The sequence below is a fragment of the Schistocerca nitens genome, chromosome 4 (assembly GCF_023898315.1).
Source record: "Schistocerca nitens isolate TAMUIC-IGC-003100 chromosome 4, iqSchNite1.1, whole genome shotgun sequence".
In the NCBI taxonomy this organism is placed as follows: Eukaryota; Metazoa; Arthropoda; class Insecta; order Orthoptera; family Acrididae; genus Schistocerca; species Schistocerca nitens.
Window position 1 is genome coordinate 385210332 of NC_064617.1, and position 20450 is coordinate 385230781.

At 39.2% G+C, this 20450-nt stretch overlaps 1 protein-coding gene across 1 annotated transcript in view; it reads left to right on the forward strand.

Moving 5' to 3' along the window:
- Positions 1–20450, forward strand: part of LOC126251586 (DNA mismatch repair protein Msh3-like) — a 363938-nt gene that overhangs the window by 290760 nt on the left and 52728 nt on the right. The window contains exons 16-17 of the mRNA XM_049952118.1: positions 6119–6305; positions 9254–9350. Of these exons, the coding sequence (XP_049808075.1) occupies positions 6119–6305; positions 9254–9350 (284 nt within the window). The remainder of the gene's footprint in view (positions 1–6118; positions 6306–9253; positions 9351–20450) is intronic.

The window sequence follows — 20450 nt, forward strand, 5'->3', positions numbered from 1 at the left end:
ATTTTTTAATAACATTCTAGGGCATTTTACACAACTGGTACATATGGAATTTCAACTCTCTACTATGGCTTGTCCTCTGAATTAAGTAGAGCTCTCCCTTCCTATAAGAAAATTAATCCCAGAAATTATCCATCCCTTATTCTTGCCCCTATTCAATTTTACCCTTGTTTGTTTCATGGAGAAACATGACTGAATGTTTTGTCAGAATATGTGTAAGAAAGAATTAAATTTCCCATCTACATTGTCTGATTTATAAATCTATTCATAGGAATCTTCCTCTAATGCTTCTTCAAACATTACAACAAAGTTGTTTATAATTATAGCATAAAACTGATTGAATTGATGATGAGGATTAATGTAGTGAAATTCAGTGAAATTAAATGATACTAGTAAACTACATCCGTAAATGTTAACTCCAAAATGTATATGTTTCAATGGAAAAGCCAGCCACCTATGTGTGTCAAATGTAACACGAGTGACTGCAAAAATGTGAATCAAATGTGGAGGCATGCTCAGATAACCTTTTGTTTAAGATTACCACTTTTGAAAAGCAGTTATTTTGGACTGTTTTTGGCTTGATTTCTAGTCTGCTTAAATCTTCATTAATGATAACATATTGGCATAAAAAAGCCATTTGGATTAACCTAACAAAAATTATGGGGTTCTGTATATAAAACATATGAATAAAGAAATGAATAGTGTTAGAATTCAGAATATGGGTAGAGACCAAGGTGAACAGAGAACTCATAAAATACATGAGAAAGCAAAAGCTTTCACAGAATTTAGCAAATGGAAAATTGTAAACATATTTTTTAAGTAGATAAATGTCAAAAAGGCAGAAAACTTTGTCTGCGTTTTTAATACTCAGATGAAGAAGTTTATTGGTGATGCTCCTTTTTATTGCAAAAGGGTCATTAATAGATTTTATGATCACAAACAAAATAACTGCTGCACAGATAGTACTCAAAAACACTTAAAAGGGAGATGGAACTTTTCCTATGCCCTCTACTTTTGCGATCTTTCCTATCAGGATTTTGGCAAGATGTAAAAACAAGAAAAAACAGAGGTGATAGAAAAGAGAAGCTCAGACGGTGATGGCTTCATCATGGCAGATGTCTATGGGACAAATGTGAGCTGCCAGGAACAATGACAATGATACTGGATACCTGGAGGCATCCTGGGGCCAGGGAGCGAGTTACAGCTCCTGTGGAAGTGGCACCAGCTGACCCTGTGGATGTTCTGTGTGGCTGTCCATGCCCTGGTACTGCTGAACTGGTGGAGGGCTGAAAACGAAAATAGAGGAGGGTGAGCAAGGTGTCATAGCATACATAGAGCAGAATCAGGGGAAAGGCCACAGACAGCAGAGGTGAGGAAGGAGGCCAGGTGTGAGAAGAGTGTATGAACTTGGAGGTATGTGAAGAGGTGGAGGAGGCCAGATCCCACTTTGGGTCAGAGTTGATTCTAGTGGCTGCCAGAATCCTATGCTCAAGGCAACCAAATGTGGTGGCTGAGACAGGAGTCTCTAGTCCGTAGCATGTCGCTGGAGGGCCCCTTGGAGGCCTCATTGCAGAGAACAGTGGATGCCACACCACGTGTGGCTGGCAGCTGATGGATGTGGACCTTTAGGAACTCAGAAAGCATACAAAGGCCTTTTCCACAGGAGCACCACCAATAAACTTCTTCATCTGAGGGTTAAAAGTGCAGGCAAAGTTTTCAGCCACCTGCTTCAATGGAGGGTAGAATGTAAATGCATGAACATAGTATATACCATGGTGAGCACAGAAATCATCAAAAGTCTGAGAGATGAATTGAGGACCATTGTCAGTTGCCAGGTTGCAGGGTAGATAAATGATGACAGCACGCACCATTGCCTCCACTGTGGTGGAGTGGCAGTTGACAATATATGGGAACTGGGAATAGGCGTCAGTGACCACTAACTAATAAGCATCCAAAAATGGGCTGGTAAAGTTGACATGCACATGCACCCATGGTCGTGATGGCTCAGGGCACGGGGAATGACATTTTTGGGGAGAGGCTTAATGATCTGCACATTTAGAGCAAGCAGTGATTAGATGTTCATGCTCATGATCTTTTATGGGGAAGTAGACATGGTAACAAGCAAGCGTCTCCACGTTTGAAATACCCCAATGATCCTGTTGCAGAAGGCAACAAATGTCTTGCCAGAGAGTTGCTGGAACAACCGCTCATGAAACAGTGTTTTCTCTTGACAGCAAAAGAACATCATGAACAAGGCTGGGTCTGTGTCTCAGCAAAAAATAATTGTGAATGAGATCCAATAAATGGGCCAGAGACTGCACAGGCCACCCTTTCTGAACAAATTGTTGCACTTGATGAAGAGTGTTATCAGTAGTGACAACTTGAGTCCAATGTGTTGTGAGCTTCCTTTTTGAGGAAAAAACAGTGCACTTAATCTTGATCAAAACCAGGGTCTGGTCCCATCAGCAAATGTGAAAGAGCACCTACATTTCAATGGTGAGCCAAAGAATGGCAATGAATTTATAATTATTAGTAATCAACAGAGCCTAATGTTACAACCTATGAGCTATCTTGTCCAGCAAGTGAGCAACAAGATTAAAAAGAGACACTTATAGTTTGTGATCAGTCACTAGATGAAACTTAACACCTTAGAGAAATACATGAAACTTCTTGATAGCATAAATAATAATGAGAGCCATCTTTTCTATTTGAGAGTAATTATTGTGCACATCATTCAACATCTTCAATGCAAAAGTGATGGGTTGTTCCAAATGATCAACACAGCTTTGAGACAACATGGGCCCCATACCATATTGTGATGCATCCACTGCAACCACAAGCTGGAGCCCTGGCTGATGGGTGGCCAAGCATGGGGCAGAACACAAACCGTCTTTCAATGTCTTTGAGTGCATGGTTGCAGGCAGGAGTCCACTGAAATGCTGCACCTTTCTGAAGCAGCTGATTAAGAGGATAGGAAACCAAATCTGCCTGCGGGAGGAACTTTTGGTAATATGCAACTTTGACTAATAAGAATACTTGAGGCTCCTTCCAGTTTGAAGGGCATGAGAGGGACACAATAGCTGCGTGTGGCTGTTAGATGGCTGAATCTCCTGTCAAGAGATAACATGTCCCAAATATTCTATAGAGGATTGGGAGAAATCTAACTCTTCCAAATTACAGTTGAGACCCACATCATGCAAGGTATGAAACAAAAGATGAAGGTTGGAAAGATGATCCTCAGTAATGGGACTGGTGATATCAATGTCACTGAGGTAATTAATACAACACTTTTCCAAGTAATGTTGAAAATTAAAGGGGCACTTGCATTGCCAGAAACAAAGTGGTCGTACCTGTAGAGGCTGTAAGGCATATTCACAACAAGAGGCTGAAATGATTCTTCATCAGGTGGCAGCTGTAAATACGCTTCTGACAAACTGGGTTTTAAAAAACATTGTCTGCCCACCAACTTCATCATAAGTTTGTCTGGGTGAGAAATGGGCTACGTATTGACCACAGATTGGGAATTAACTGTGACCTTAAAGTCATCGTAAAGACAGGGTTTGCCCATTGGCTTCTTGTTAATGTCCGGTGGTGTAGCCCATTGACTAGGCAAAATGGGTTCTTTGAAGCTTAAAGGAATCAGTCTAGACAATGCTGCCTTCACCTGTATGTGGTGTGAAAGTGATACATATTTGACATGGAAGAAGCAGGGTCACACTGTGCACTACGATGTCAGGAGCCTTGCTGAGGCCAGTTGAAAAAAGGGCCAAATATTCTTTGCACAAATCATGCGTCTCTTGATGGGATACAATATCCAACTCTTCATTGACAGAATCTGAGGCTGTAAATCCAAAAGCCTGGGAAGTGTCCAAACCAAACAAATTTTCCATAAATGCACTATGAGAAATACTACTAGCCAAATCACCATTTTGTATGCTTTTTTCTGCTGTAAACTGGCCCAGAAGAGGAAACTGCTATTTATTGTAACTGACAAGAAGGTGTGAAGTAGCCAACAATGGAGGAGAACTAAGCCATAGATAAGTACTAGAATTAAGTAACAAGCCTGCTGCGGCTGTATCCACCTGAAGGTGTAAGACACATCAGTGAACAGTTTGTTACAGACAGTTAGAATATCTTCACAAACATGACTAACAACATTAATGTCCACAGATTAAGATGTGAACAGCACTGCTGAACCAGATCAAGTATTGCACACAGTTGCAATATGGCATTTCTTATGACACATGCAGCATGATGCCCAACACTGTGGACAAGCTGGCCAGTTGTGTTGAACAAAACAGGCTGGGGAGGAGGTCAGTGGCTTGCAGAAAGTTTTCTGTTTTTGGCCGTGCTTGTGTGGAATGTGGCAGTCAAGCATTTTGCACCACTGCAACCTCTGCTTCCAAGAGCATGCTAGAACGTGTTTGCCTGGTGCTGTCTGAGTTGACTGCAGCTATGTCTGCCCAAGGATCTAATTGATGACCAGCACAGTGAGAAACTTCAAACGCCTGTACAATATTGAGTACTACTTCTAAGGAGGGGTCCTTGAACTTCCTTACTGTGGGCTGTTTGTATGATAACATGTCTAATCATAGTGTCTGTGTAAGATTTGGGAGATTTAGCAGTAATGAAATGACACTTGTGAGTAAACCCCTGCTGTTCTGCAGCCCAATTGTGATAGCACTAACGGGATTGCTTTCTGTACTGATTAAACTCCACTCTTATGGAAATCACTTGAGTATGCTTGCAATAACAGGAATTCAGCAAACAACACATTTCATCAAGGGGGGCTAACTGCCCTAACAAGTGATAACACTTATGAGGAGCTCCACGACACTAAGGAGCATTAATAGAGTTGGCATCTGTCACCTTTGCTGTGCACAGTTCTCTGGATGTGCAGCTGTCAGTGGTGCCTGAAGGTGTTGTCCCCTCTTGGCTGAGCTTTGCACAGGCTGATCAAACAACATGTAATGGGCCAGCACCTAATGTCCTGCTGAACATTGACATATGGTGAGGTGGTGGTATGAATGTTGTGATAGCCTAGGTTACCACCAAACAGTTTAATACATGTGTCAATAGCAAGAATATAGAAATGATGATAAGAAGGTACATGTAACAAATCTTACTGTGGTGATCATGAGAAGAATATGAATTATATGACAAGAAAATGTGATAATGAAGAGTCTATTATTTGACAAAGTATATGTGGAGGCACAGATTGTATGTAGTGATTTAATGAGAGTAATTGTTTATGCAGCCTACAGAATGAAATGCTGACAATGTAATTTTAGCCATAGTGGTTATTGTTGGAGCTGCATCTGATTCAGACCTGTAAAAATAATGGAAAAACACCCACTTTTTGGCAGGTGTTTATCTTCTCTCTGTCAGTGTATATCTTGACTGAATTGAAGGTTCTCATTTGGATTAGGCTCTAATGGACATGATGAATGGAAAACTCAATGGCTGTAGCATTCTCTTGCAGGACAGCTTTTTCTGCCCAGCTCGTGCAATGAGCATTTATCATAGGAAAGTAACTCTAGCAGCCCACTGCAGATACATTCAAAGGATATATGGACAAATTTTACATTCTGAAAAATGTTGTGGTCAGAAATATTAAGGAAGCTACTTTTACATGTTTTGTTTGTATTAATTAGGTTTTGTTCTAGTGAATTTTTTTTTGGCAAGGAAACTGTAATATTTTATTTTTTTATATTTAGGCCTTTGAAATGCTTTGATCAAGAGAGTTTCTTGTTTAAACTGAATGAAGGCTTACGTAGTAGGTATAATTGAAGAAAAGCAGAATATTGTTTGTACAGTTCTCATCTAAGTACATCAGAGTTCTTGATATTTTTGTTCACATATTTTTGTTCACATATTTCTTTCCACAGCATGATATCACTGCTACTCTCAACGAAAACCTTTGTACAAGAAAGAAACCAGTTATGGAATTTTAACCATAGTGCATATTCTTCCTAAAAACAGTGTAATATATGTAACAATGATATGACACCTGTGCTTTAATATCAAATTTTGTTGCCATAAAATGCAGAAAGCTACCACACTCCTCACTGAAATAATTTATTCCTATTTTTACCTACAGAAATTATTTTTTATTTCTTAGGATGGGTGCAGGAGATAACATTTTGCAAAGGAAGAGCACATTTATGGTTGAAGCTGAGGGAGCATCAAATATCTTGAACCAAGCAACAACCCAGTCGTTAGTTATAATGGATGAATTTGGGAGAGGTACAAGTACTTATGATGGAGCTGCTCTGGCTGCAGCAGCTTTGAACTACCTCAAATCCAAGGTAACACATTGGGTTGACACATAATCATGGATAATGCTATGGAACATTTCACCAAATTTATAAAAAAGGTGGGGAAGAAACAATACATCCCATTCTGAAAAATAATGGCAAAGCAGTTGCTTAGCAATTTGTTTCTAATTCTTATACATACTCTTTGCGTAAAATGACATGGCTGAAAATATTAGGAGACTGGGACTCCAAGAATGGATTTTCAAGACCTTTTGATCCTTTGATGGAATAACTGGCAACCTTCAGTATCTCAAAGAGTGCAGTTTAATCAAAATCTACAAATGCTATAAATCTCTATCTTCTAAGATTAATGTGTAAGGTCAGTTTTGCTGTGAGTGTTACTACATTTCTCTGGAACCAAAACTGGTCTCCCCTGTGGTCAACCTCTACCAGTTTTTCCACTCTTATGTAAATAATTCACTTCAGTATTTTTCAACCATGACTTAATAAACCGATAGTTCAGTAAATTCACACATCAGTGCCTGCTTTTTTGGAACTGAAATTATTACATTCATCTTGAATTCTAAGGCTATTTCACCTGTCTCATATACCTTGCATACCAGGTGGAATAGATTTGCAAAGACTGGCTCTCTGAAGAATCTCAGTAATTTTGAGTGAATGTTGTCTACTCTTAAGGCTTTATTTCATCTTAGGTCTTTCAATTCTCCATAAAGTTATTCTCACAATATCATATTTCCCATAGTACCTTCATCTACTTCCTCTTCCTTTTCTGTAATATTTGTAGCCTTTTTATATATTCCTTTCACCTTACAGCTTTCCCTTCTTTGCTCAGTACTGGCTTGCCACCCAAGCTCTTCGTATTCATACATTTGCTTCTCTTTTCTCTAGAGCTGTCTTTTTTTCTTATAGACAGCATCTATCTTTCCCCATTGTGCATGCTTCTACAGCCTTTCATTTGTCCTCCAGTTATCTCTGCTGACTCATTTTGAATTTTCTATGCCTTTTTTCAGTCTGTATTTCACTTTGCCTGCTTCATTTCTGCATATTTATTTTTTGTCACATCATTAATTACAATCAGATTTGTAATAAATTAGATACAGACTGTGTAATACTGCTGATAGATACACATAAAAGTAAAAAGTGAGACACTTCCTAGCTATCAGAACTAATAAATATGGGGAGAAGAAGGAGACATGTTGGGGAAGGTTAAAAGGAAGGGTAAGTCACTCAGACCCCAGGATGAAAGAGTGTGACACCTCCTGTAGACTACTAGATCTGGATCCCTCTCAAGCATAACAAAATGTTTTATCTCATAGTTATCATGTACCTCTGGTGGCTGCAAACAAATCATGCTAGAATTCTTTAGTTTACTGTTACTTACTTTTGTTGAAAAACAAGCTGAGGTTGCAACATGCTACCAAATAAGTGTGGTGCAATAGTAAGTTATTGGACTCACATTCAGGAAGAATCTGGTGCTCCAGATTGAAGGTTTTCACTGTTTCTTTACATCACTAACATCAAGTACCAGAATGGTTCTTTTGAAAAAGAACATGGTGAGTATACTGCCCATGATTGCCCAGTCTGAGCATTTGCACTGTTAGGATATTGAATCATAATTTCTCTTCATTTCTCATGACATACTACTCTGAATCATAAAATTAAAAGTAGGCATTAAGGTAAAATCACTGTATAGATACCATTAATAATTGAGCTTGAACTTTTTAATTTTTACCCCAAAAAACCACAAAGCTTATCCCATTGCATTTTACAGTGGCAGTAGCAAAAGTTGATGGTGCAGAGCAGTTTTTCCCCCTTGCTAGAGCATAGAAACTGTGATTGACTGCATGAATGGTGCACAATTTCAGATCCATGGGGTCATCTTGTATATTGGATTCTGTATTGTTTATTCACCATGACCGTGATACAGCTTATTATACCATTTTCAACTGATACTCCACTATAAATGTGTCAATGCATTCTTACTTTTAACAGGACACTCTTCTCATGTCATCCATGTGTAAATATTCAGTGTGTGTAATAAGACTTCGCCATTTATATAAAAGATCGCAGCACTTCATGTAATAATTGCTGTGTTCCATTCACTACATAGAGGAAGCATGGAGTCAGAGACATACACAATGAAAAGATTGCTAAACTTTGGCTTTTGGTCAAAAGAGCCTTCTATAGAAGCAAAAAACACACACTCTCACAAACATGACACACTCACTTATGATTACTGTGTGCTGCCACCCAAGTAGCCTTGTGTGTGTGAGTTGCATTTCTGTTTATGTGTCTTCTCTATTTCTGAAGAAGAACTGTTTGTCTGAAAGCTATAGTAAAAGTCTTTTCACTGTGTTGTTCTGCCACTCTACATCTCCTCTGTGTGTTGAGTAGCAATATATATTTTTTTATGTTGTTGTTATTTCATCCTTCACTTTCCATTTTTTAACTGCGAAGAGTTTTTGTATAAATAATTATTATAACTTATAAATAAATAAATTACAAATTATTATATGCGTGGAATATTTAAACACAGATGACACATGTACAGTGTCCTCTCAAGAGGAATGATGAATTGGCACTCTTCATAGTGAGCTTGTACTTGAAAATGCTTAATAACTCAAAATTGTTATTGTAGTGAACAAATAAAATTTTAATAGCCCAAGCAGGAAGTTTCCTTTTCATAAATATTACAGGAGCAATGACAAAGGTAAACAGAAAATAATAAGACTTTAATATTTTAGTAATGTCTAAGTTTTTATTTACATCATTTATAATATAAAGTTTAGTCCACAATACAGTGTGTAAAATTGTTGAATGTCTCAAAGATTTCATTCGTTGTAGTCCTTTGTTTTACATTGTTAATAAAAATTATAAAATTTACATTGCTCATATGCATATTTCTGCCACAGTATCCATTTATGATTGTGACAAATATTGTATGCACTACATTTATTTTGTATTTGGTCTGTCAATAGGTTGGCTGTCTACTACTATTTGTAACACATTACCCTGAGGTGATGGAAACTGTACCAGACTACAACTACCACATGGGATACCACATAGTACATGAAGGTGGGCCTATAACAGCTTTTTATTAAAGAAGCTAATAAAACAGAACTCAGAACTCTGGCTTAGATTTTGTTGAGCTGTCAGTCTATCATCATCATATTTCTCTCTCTCTCTCTCTCTCTCTCTCCCTCCCTCCCTCCCTCCCTCCCTCCCTCCCTCCCTCCCTCCCTCTCACCCCCCCCCCCCCCCCTCTCTCTCTCATATAGTTCCAAGTTGATTTCTGCTAAATCAATATTCATATCTCTCATTTTTGTGGGAAACATTACAGTACATTCGTGTTTGTGTCAATTGAGATCATAATGTCACCAATGCTTTTGTAGCAAAGCTATTAAAGCCTACTGTAGTGTTCTGGTTGACCAGTTTCTTGTATATGTATCAGCACCAACATTTTACTCCACATCCAAGTATGCATACAGAAAGCAATAGCATTGTTGAAGCAGGCCTTTGTAGTTAGAAAATGGACCATTCATAAGTCAGGCTAAGAAAATAAATAATATTTTGATGTGACTAGTATGGAAAGTAAAGTTCTGGCTGAATGTAAATAATTTAGAAGTAAAATAGACAACTCACCTAATAAGAGAAGCTGGGATTGCAATTCGGTGGGTAGACTGGGTTGAGGTGTTATGTCAAGTAGGATGGATAGGGGGAGAAAAACATGGGATGCAGGAGGAGGAGCTGGGGAATCATGGCTCACAGCTCAGAGGGAGGCAGCAGGTATGTGGGGTAGGAACATGGGAGAGAGGCACACAGGACAGAAATGTGACACATGAGCACTGGAGCCAGTGATTTCTTGCAGCACACAATGATGAGGGGGAGGATTGGACTGGAAGGAGGAAGGGGACTGTTTGGTAGAGGTCGTCGGTGCAGTGCATTAGCAGAGATTAAGGCAAGGAGGATTGTGGGAATTACGGGTGTAGTGCCGGGATAATTCTGATCTGCATAGTATAGAAAAGCTGGTGCTGAGGAGGGAGGAGGGTGGGGGGTTCGGGGGTGGGGGTGGGGGGGGGGAGGCTGCTGATGGTATGGGCTGTGAAGCAGCCATTGAACTCAAGCATGCTGTCCTAAGCAGACTGTTCCACCAGTGGGTGGTCAGCCCTCCTCTTGTTCATAGTTTTGCAGTGGCTGTTCATTCTGGTGGGCGGCTGGTTGTTGGTTATGCCCGCGTGAAATGCTATGCAGTAGTTTCAGCAGAGTTGATATACAGTATGAGCTCTTTCACAGTAGTGTGTGCTGGATAGGTGAATTGGGCAGGTCTTAGATTTGTGTCGTCCACAGGGATATAATCACTGTGACAAAGGGTTGGAAGTGGCAGTGAAATAGGGATGAATGAGGACGATGTGTAGATTGAATGGCTGGTGGAATATCACTTTAGAAAGGATAGGAAGCATTTTTGGTAGGATGTCCCTCTTTTCTGGACCTGATGATAGTAGTCAAAGCCCTGGTGAAGGACATGGTTCAGTTGCCACAGTTCAGGATGTTATTGGGTTAAGATTAGATGCTCTATTGCACCTGGTTAGTTGGAGTATTAGAGGTGAGTGCGCATATGGCATTGGCATGAGAAATTCGTTTGCAGTCTGAGTTTTGGGATAGTACATGTCTGTGAAGGCCTTTGTGAGACCTTCAGCATATTGGACAAGGGACTTCTAGTTCATGCTAAATCAATTCCAGATTCAGCCATGTCAATAAGAGATAAATAAAACAAGAATCTTAGGAAACAATTCAAGAATATTAGGAAACAATTAGTGACAATACAGTTAAGGTGAATCACCATGTCATTTCACGCAGATATCTGTAAGGTGAAATGTAAGTCTGTTAGTAATGATATATAGGCTATTTTGTCACATTGCTTTACAGCCAGGACAGCTTTTATGCATATTCAAAATTGGCCAGGTATCTGACTCGTGCACTCAGGATTCCATACAATCTTATATATATAGACAGTTCATCCATTCTCAGAATCAAATCTATTTATGATTTTTTTTCTAGTTATTGACACTGATATTGGCAATATATTGCTCCCAGGAATTCCAAGCCTTTTGAGAATGTTTTAATTTAAAAGTCTGAAGTAGGATAATAAATAATAAAAGAAATAGTTTTTCATGTGATATAATTACAAATAAACAATTTCAGATTTTTTCCTTTACATGTTCTGTGAAGCTTTCCTTTTTGCTAAATTTCATGTTTCTACACCAATGGAAAGTACCCTATAGGTTTTGAGGAGAAAGTTTGTGAGCATCAAAATATGTGACATAAATGGCCATATCTTTTGGCTACATTAACTTAAAAGCTACCATTTGCATAAATTTCAAGAGAAACCATTCCTGAGAAAATGGGGATTAATAGATGGACAGGTAGACTGACAGTCTTATAACAAATGACAATTTTTTTCCATGTACAGATAAACAATTTTCAGATTCTTTTCATTTGGTTGTACTGTGAAATATTGTTCCTTGGAAAATTTGATGATTCTAGGTCAACGGGTGATATCCTGTAAGTTTTGATGAATGAGTTTTTGAGTATCAAAATGTGTTGATGTGAATGGCCATATCTTTTGATTTCATTGGCTTAGAAGCTTACATTTACTACACCATCCAGTGACAGTATCTCAGTATTTGACATAAATTTCAACTTGATACATCTATCCATTCCTGAGGAAAATGGATCTTAACAGACGGACAAACAGTCAGCTGTTTTTTTTTTTTTTTTTTTTTTTTTTTTTTTTTTTTTTTTTTTTTTTTCAGATCTTTTTCTTTTGGCTGTACTATGAAACATTCCTTGTTGAGAAATTTGATTGTTCTAGATCAATGGGAAGTACCCTGTAGGTTTTAATGAGTGATGTTAGACCTTAACATGTGACATAAATTTCAACTTAATATGTCTACCCAGAATAAGGTAGTTTAACAGATGAATGGACAGACAGACAATCTGATAACAAATGACAATTTTTTTTTCATGTGTTGTAATTACAAATTAACAATTTTCAGATTTTTTTCCCTTTGGTTGTGGTGAAACCTTTCTTCTTGTCAGAGTTCATGATTCTAGGTCAATGGGAAGTACCTTGTAGCTTTTGATGAGTTAGTTTGCAAGTATCAAAATATCTTATATAAATGGCTGTATGTTTTGATTGCACTGACTTAAAAAACTTCACTTCTTTTACATAACCTTAATATGAAACATAAAATTCAATGTGATATGTCAACCTGTTCCTGAAAAACTGTATTTGAACAGTTGGACAGATAGACATACAGACAAGAAACTTATCCTCTTAGGGTTCCATTTTTACTGATTGTGATATGGAACCCTAAAAAGGAAGCATGTTTTTGGAACACAGTTTTCTCCCCTTGTTAAAATTTAGAAAAATCAGAGATTGATAGCTGACTTCTGTCCTCAGCAACTGTAACTCTATCAAAGGAACAGCATCCACATTTATTATAAGGCAGATCACGTTTTTTACTTTGAATAGTGTGGCATTGTTGTTAAATGTACTAAGACCAGAAACTCGATAAAAATAATTCTCTAGACAGTCTTGGTTCAGCCTATCAGTCAAAGCATAAGGTGGTTGCATGTTTCTTATATCAATAGACCAGTGACACAGTTCAAGAACGCCAAAAATATTTTCTAAAATTCTAAAAGACTTTCTCTTCATACTACATCGTAGTCAAGCAAACATACAAAAATCTTATCCCTCTTTTTAAGGTTGAGACCACATGTACTTCTCAGTAAAGTCTTCTCATCTTTGGGATATCTCAAGTTTGCTTTGTGATGTGTAGTAGTTCAGTAAAATCCCATGCCACTTTCCTTGACGTTCACCTCCACCTGTCCAATGGCCAGCTTCACACGTCCGTCCACATCAAACCCACCAACAAGCAACAGTAACTCCATTATGACAGCTACCACCCATTCCACATCAAACGGTCCCTTCCCTACAGCCTAGGTCTTCGTGGCAAACGAATCTGCTCCAGTCCGGAATCCCTGAACCATTACACCAACAACCTGAAAACAGCTTTCGCATCCCGTAACTACCCTCCCGACCTGGTACAGAAGCAAATAACCAGAGCCACTTCCTCATCTCCTCAAACCCAGAACCTCTCACAGAAGAACCCCAAAAGCGCCCCACTTGTGACAGGATACTTTCCGGGACTGGACCAGACTCTGAATGTGGCTGTCCAGCAGGGATACGACTTCCTCAAATCCTGCCCTGAAATGAGATCCATCCTTCATGAAATCCTCCCTACTCCACCAAAAGTGTCTTTCCGCCGTCCACCTAACCCTCATAACCTGTTAGTTCATCCCTATGAAATCCCCAAACCACCTTCCCTACCCTCTGGCTCCTACCCTTGTAACCGCCCCCGGTGTAAAACCTGTCCCATGCACCCTCCCACCACCACCTACTCCAGTCCTGTAACCTGGAAGGTGTACACGATCAAAGGCAGAGCCACATGTGAAAGCACCCACGTGATTTACCAACTGACATGTCTATACTGTGAAGCTTTCTATGTGGGAATGACCAGCAACAAACTGTCCATTCGCATGAATGGACACAGGCAGACAGTGTTTGTTGGTAATGAGGATCACCCTGTGGCTAAACATGCCTTGGTGCACGGCCAGCACATCTTGGCACAGTGTTACACCGTCCGGGTTATGTGGATACTTCCCACTAACACCAACTTGTCAGAACTCCGGAGATGGGAACTTGCCCTTCAGTATATCCTCTCTTCTCGTTATCCGCCAGGCCTCAATCTCCGCTAATTTCAATTTGCCGCCGCTCATACCTCACCTGTCTCTCAACAACATCTTTGCCTCTACTTCTGCCTCTACTGACATCTCTGCCCAAACTCTTTGCCTTTACAAATGTCTGCTTGTGTCTGTGTATGTGCGGATGGATGTGTGTGTGTGTGCGAGTTTATACCTGTCCTTTTTTCCCCCAAGGTAAGTCTTTCCGCTCCTGGGATTGGAATGACTCCTTACCCCTCCATAAAAACCCACATTCTTTCGTCTTTCCCTCTCCTTTACCGAGCGAGGTGGCGCAGTGGTTAGCACGCTGGACTCGCATTCGGGAGGACGACGGTTCAATCCCATCTCCGGCCATCCTGATTTAGGTTTTCCGTGATTTCCCTAAATCGTTTCAGGCAAATGCCGGGATGGTTCCTTTCAAAGGGCACGGCCGATTTCCTTCCCCATCCTTCTCTAACCCGAGCTTGCGCTCCGTCTCTAATGACCTCGTTGTCGACGGGACGTTAAACACTAATCTCCTCCTCCTCCCTCTCCTTTCCTCTTTCCCGATGAAGCAACAGTTTGTTGTGAAAGCTTGAATTTCGTGTGTATGTTTGTGTTTGTTTGTGTGTCTGTCGGCCTGCCAGCACTTTCGTTCGGTAAGTCACATCACCTTTGTTTGTGTGTGTGTGTGTGTGTGTGTGTGTGTGTGTGTGTGTGTTTGTTTGTTTGTTTTTAAACTTTCTTTGTTTTTTGCGTTTAATTTGATTGGGAAACCGTTGAGATTGAACATAACATATACATGGATGGACATGAGAAATGAAAGGTTGCAATAAATTTTTCATCTGTGATTATTACTTTATGTATCACTATTCTGTTGCAGATAAATAAAAATTAATTTCTTTGAATATTCTAAAATAATTATTCTAGTTTTACTTTTATTAAGTACTAAGGCTGTTTGTGCAAGAACAAAAATATTATTGTCCATCGAACTTAGCAAACATTTTCACGTTGCAGTGGATTTTTGGTGTAACTGGATATACCCCGACTGGCTTTGAAGCATAGGACTATCTTTACCATATGAAAATGGTTTCTTTTTTATATTGCTAAGCTGTCATGAAAATTATCCAGTTTTAAATACACTTTATGATATGTTCAGAATTTATCACTTTTTTTAAATGAAAATTTACAAAAGCTGCACTTGTATCCACCTGTGAATGCACAAGATAAAATCCACTATCTCCTTTTATTCTGCATCTGGAATGCTGTGAAAAGAACCACTTTATTATTTTCGTTCATCTCTACCTGTACTCTTTTTAGGATGTGGTTGTTATTTCGATCGTATATTTAAATCTGCCACTGCTGCAGACTGCTTGCTCGTGGCACAGCTGCACACTGCCAGCGATATCCAATAAAATGCTGAAATTTCTTAAATAAAATGGGTAATGTCTGATGCCAACGTAGCAGTAATTGTGACAAACAGATTTTACTGGATAAATATATTGTAACAGAAACAATTAAATTCTTTACACACCTTTTACAATCCCAGCTACAAATGGCGTCGATCATCGACTTATGACAAATGAAAACTACTTAAGAGCCTAATGCAACGTCACGGGTCCCTCTCCCATTCAATCCATGCAGAAGACAAGTGATTCTACTACAATATATTGCCTATTTATATCTTAACTAAATATTGTACAGTCTTTGTCATTTTGATTACATATCATTTCTTCTGTGGCGGTTTTCACATCCTCCACCACAGATAGTATTTTACACTCTTTGAATAATCATTTATGATAGCAAAATTCATAATTATCTTTTTCCTCACAAAATTAAGTGTCCTTTAGAAATTCAATTAGCAGAAATACATATAAATTATCTGTTACAGTGAACATTGTACATCGAAATGTTCTTTTAATTTTCACTTTGGATGCATGCTGCCAGAGAACGTTACATTGCCGCCTGGCAGCATTTGGCGAACAGCTTTTTGACACGTTTGACACAATGCTGCCATTAACATTCTTACTACCGTTGTCCTTTGGTTTGTGAACACTTATACTTCACTTATGGGATGACCGTTTCTTAGCCCAGGGTTATATTAGCTTTTACGGCTCCCCCATTTGGGCAAGGTGCAAACAGGAAACCTGGGTAAAACTATACCGGAGCCCAGCCATCCCAAATGGTTCGTGATTGGATTTATCCATTTTTCCCATTAAACACTTTTATGTAAATTTTCATTCTATAATCAAATGTCACATGATAACACTGTCACATACATTGATATTATAGTTTGTTGTGTAAACGTCTCTCTCGTACTTACTATGCCATGATATTACTTCAGTTTTTCATATCTTTTGACCTATCACATCAGTTTATAAATGTTATTGATATGTCACTTTGTCGTCAATGTTTCATCACAACACATGGTTTTACTGGGATCATTGTGCCAAATCATTTACATATACTATCTACAGTCAATGTTTTTAGAATTTAAACACAGCATATGTTAAGTGTCTTTTGCATAAATCGTGTTCATACAAATGTTTCTCATGATATTTTATTTGGATTGTTTTGGTAAATGTTTAATTACTTATCGACAACGACATATTTCTCGAGCGGCGTGAAGTAATTGTTGCACGACGCTCGGCGCGTCGCGTCATCTTGGCCCCCGCTGAGGTCGATGCCCGTGATGTTGACAGCCACGGCACGGAGAAGCGTGGCACAGTTGCAGCTGCTTCGTGCCGCCACGGCCACTGTGTGATTGAAGTTACTGCAGATGCGTGTTGCAGTTCAGACTCCCAGCGTGCCCTCTTGTTGTGGTACCCCATCAAACGTGGAACAAATTCACACACAGTGTACTATTCTTACTGAAATAAGTTTTAGCTGTGGGAGAGAATGCACACGGTTAGCAGTAGTTTTCACTCAGTAGGCCTTCACTGATCTGGTTTGGACAATGTCGTTTGGGTATGATAACATGTTTCACTGGCCACACAATATCCCTACACCAAGTCATGACTCTGTCATCCGTCACATGCAAGTTTATATCGCACTATAAATATATCTCCGCAGTCAATGCGCTTCCACAGCTCCCTTGACATACAAAGACTTTTTTTTTTTGTTCACAGACATTGTAAATGCTGTTAGACACTAATCTGGTTCACCGTCTCTTTGTGGATCACTGTTTGTGTCTTATGGATTACTTATTTTCCTATGAACACTGCAATGACACAGTTTTCTTTTGTTTGGCATTAATAATCTCACAACTTATTGCTGTAGTCTTAACAGTCACTATCTGTCTCTGCTACACAATACTTCGTTCGTTCTCATAGGTCTTTGGGTACAATGTCCACTATGCCATCTTTGTAACAGTACAATTGTAACTAATTTATTTGTTTATATTAAAGGTGTGTGACATTTGCATACATGGTTACACTTCCAGTATTTTTCCTTTCTCTGTTTGCCTGGTTATCACCCATTTTATTCGTAAGCAGACTTTACTTGTGCATCCCAGCCGGATTCAGGCGTATTGTTCAGTAACTATATATATATATATAACAACATCACATTTTATGTACAGGTTCCTACAGTGTAGTTTCTGTAGGGGAAGATTGGTTTCATAAGTTTTGGGTAGCTATTCTTACGTGTGCAGTTCACACATGCTCCAATTGGAGCTTTAATTATTCGTAACTTTGTTACCTCAATTGGGTTTATTGCCATTGACTTTGTCTCCTGTGGTGTACTCAGCTCAGTACTGGTTGCATTATTGCCTTTCATAATATAACTTCAAAAGATAATTGTCTCAGGGTTTCTTAACACTAATATCATTCTGGCTTCAATAAAAATATTATATCTTACATCTACACACACACACACACACATAAATGAAAAATTGTTCCAACAAATGCTTTAGCTTTTTACACATATTAAATATTGTCCATCACATAAATTGTTTACTAGTGAATTCTTTATTTCGACTGTCCTCCTTAACATCTTTACACAACAGATTATTGCACCTTGACATCAGTTTAGCTTTGTGCAATCATTCAGAGCATGTCAATTTTATCATCATTCAAAGAAGAAAAACACAAATAATCCTAGAAAAAGGGAAACACAAACATATCCTTATAGCTAAATATTTCTACACTCCAGTATATTCTCTATACACGTAGTATATTACTACTGGTCATTCATTGTACGAATAATTTTACACCCTTTTGGGGGTACGGCCCCCGCACTTTCCCCGACTGAGGATATGCTAATAAGTGACTACACTCATGTGGCACTCTGATTATTTTAAAAGGTCCAGTATATACTAACTGCCACTTTTTTGTGCATCTCCATTTGCACTGAATTGACCACTTTGAACATCCAGATAATAGAGATCCCTTCCTAAAGTATCTAAATGTAGTATCCATTGATTCCCACATTTGACACTAATCTCATTACGGCTGGGCATAAGTACCTCCTCAGATTTCAGCATGGGCAATTCCACTCTTCTACCTGAATTCATTAAACTTAATTTTCCCAGAGAAAGGTCAATAATAGTGTCCCTTTCTCTCACGAAATCTACACCCAAGATGCAGGCTACCTCCAAACCCTTTACTATTAAGAATGAGCACACTATGGCTTCGCTTCCTATATACATTTCCACCCACGCTTGGTGTTTGATTACCTGTCCATGTGCACTAATGGCTCCAGTGATTCTACAATTATTCCCAGCATCTTGAATAACTTCGTGCTCATAACGCTGACAGTGGCACCTGTATCCACTATAGCCTTCACTTCAATGTCATTGATTTTGACCTCTAGTATCGCCTGCACCTTTTCATTGTGTTGTCTTAAACATGTATGTGCTTCAGTCAATAGCTCCTGTCCCATCTGTATTCTGTCATTGTACCTTAGTATAAAGATTTCAGGTATCTCGTATTGTGTCAAATTGCTCTCACTCAATTCCTCGGCCAATGATGGAGAGCGTATCTCGGCCGCACTTAGTTTCTTGGATTGCTGGTTGTCGACATGCAAGGACGTTCCATGTCATTGACCTCCACTAGATGTACAGTTTGGTGCACCGGCCAGTGATTCTACAATTATTCCCAGCATCTTGAATAACTTCGTGCTCATAACGCTGACAGTGGCACCTGTATCCACTATAGCCTTCACTTCAATGTCATTGATTTTGACCTCTAGTATCGCCTGCACCTTTTCATTGTGTTGTCTTAAACATGTATGTGCTTCAGTCAATAGCTCCTGCCCCATCTGTATTCTGTCATTGTACCTTAGTATAAAGATTTCAGGTATCTCGTATTGTGTCAAATTGCTCTCACTCAATTCCTCGGCCAATGATGGAGAGCGTATCTCGGCCGCACTTAGTTTCTTGGATTGCTGGTTGTTGACATGCAAGGACGTTCTATGTCATTGACCTCCACTAGATGTACAGTTTGGTGCACCGGCCGCCACGGTTGCGCAATTTGTGCATTTTGTGTTATTGGCCTGCTATTATCGTATCGCTCGCCGTTTTGCCGCTCCGGGCTAGGCCTGCAATTCTGTTGCCAGGTTCGGTTTCCATCACTGTAATTATTGTTATGCCATGGACCTCTGGAATTTTTCCATCGGCTATTTGCTGGGTGTCCAGCTTCGTACCGGTCATCGAACCTCCGTTTCCTATCATTATTGAACGGCGGACCATTGCCGTTTCGGTTCCTCCCATTATTCCCGTTCTGCACAAATTCTTGCTGTTTATTGTTTCCTCTGCTGTTTCCACAATTAGTGTTTGGCGTATTATTATTTCAGTCATTTCTGTATCTGGAGCCATTATTTCTTGCCTGATCAGATGCTGCCTTTACGTCTTCTTGAATAAGATCAATGGAGTCAAGTACAGACAAAAAATGATCCATGTCATTTTCTGGCACATGTATGAGTTTTTCTTTTGCATGGATTGGTAAGTGCGACTTTAAGAGAGTTATTAGATCTCTTGCTGAAATTTGTTCATCCCAGTAGCGGGTTTTATTTATATATTTTTCAAAATATTTCCTTAAATTTCCTAGGCGTGGGGAATATGACTCCAGACAGTAAACTTCTTTACGCAATTGCTCAGGTGTATGCATGCTGAGCAGTACTTTGCCAAAAATGCTTTCTCAAATTGTTCGTAGGTTGTGCAGTTGTTAGCTGCTTTTGTCGCCCACAATGCGGCATCCCCTTGTATATATGACATCACATATGTATTTCTTGAGCATGGCTCCATACACTGGGTAAGATGTTCCTAAATCCCTTTATAAACACGACAGGGTGGACAGATTTTTTGTGTGGTAAAGATCTGAAACTGTCTATTCTTTATGAGACTTTCTTCTATCACCATTTTCGAATGATACTTATTTACTTCACCCACGT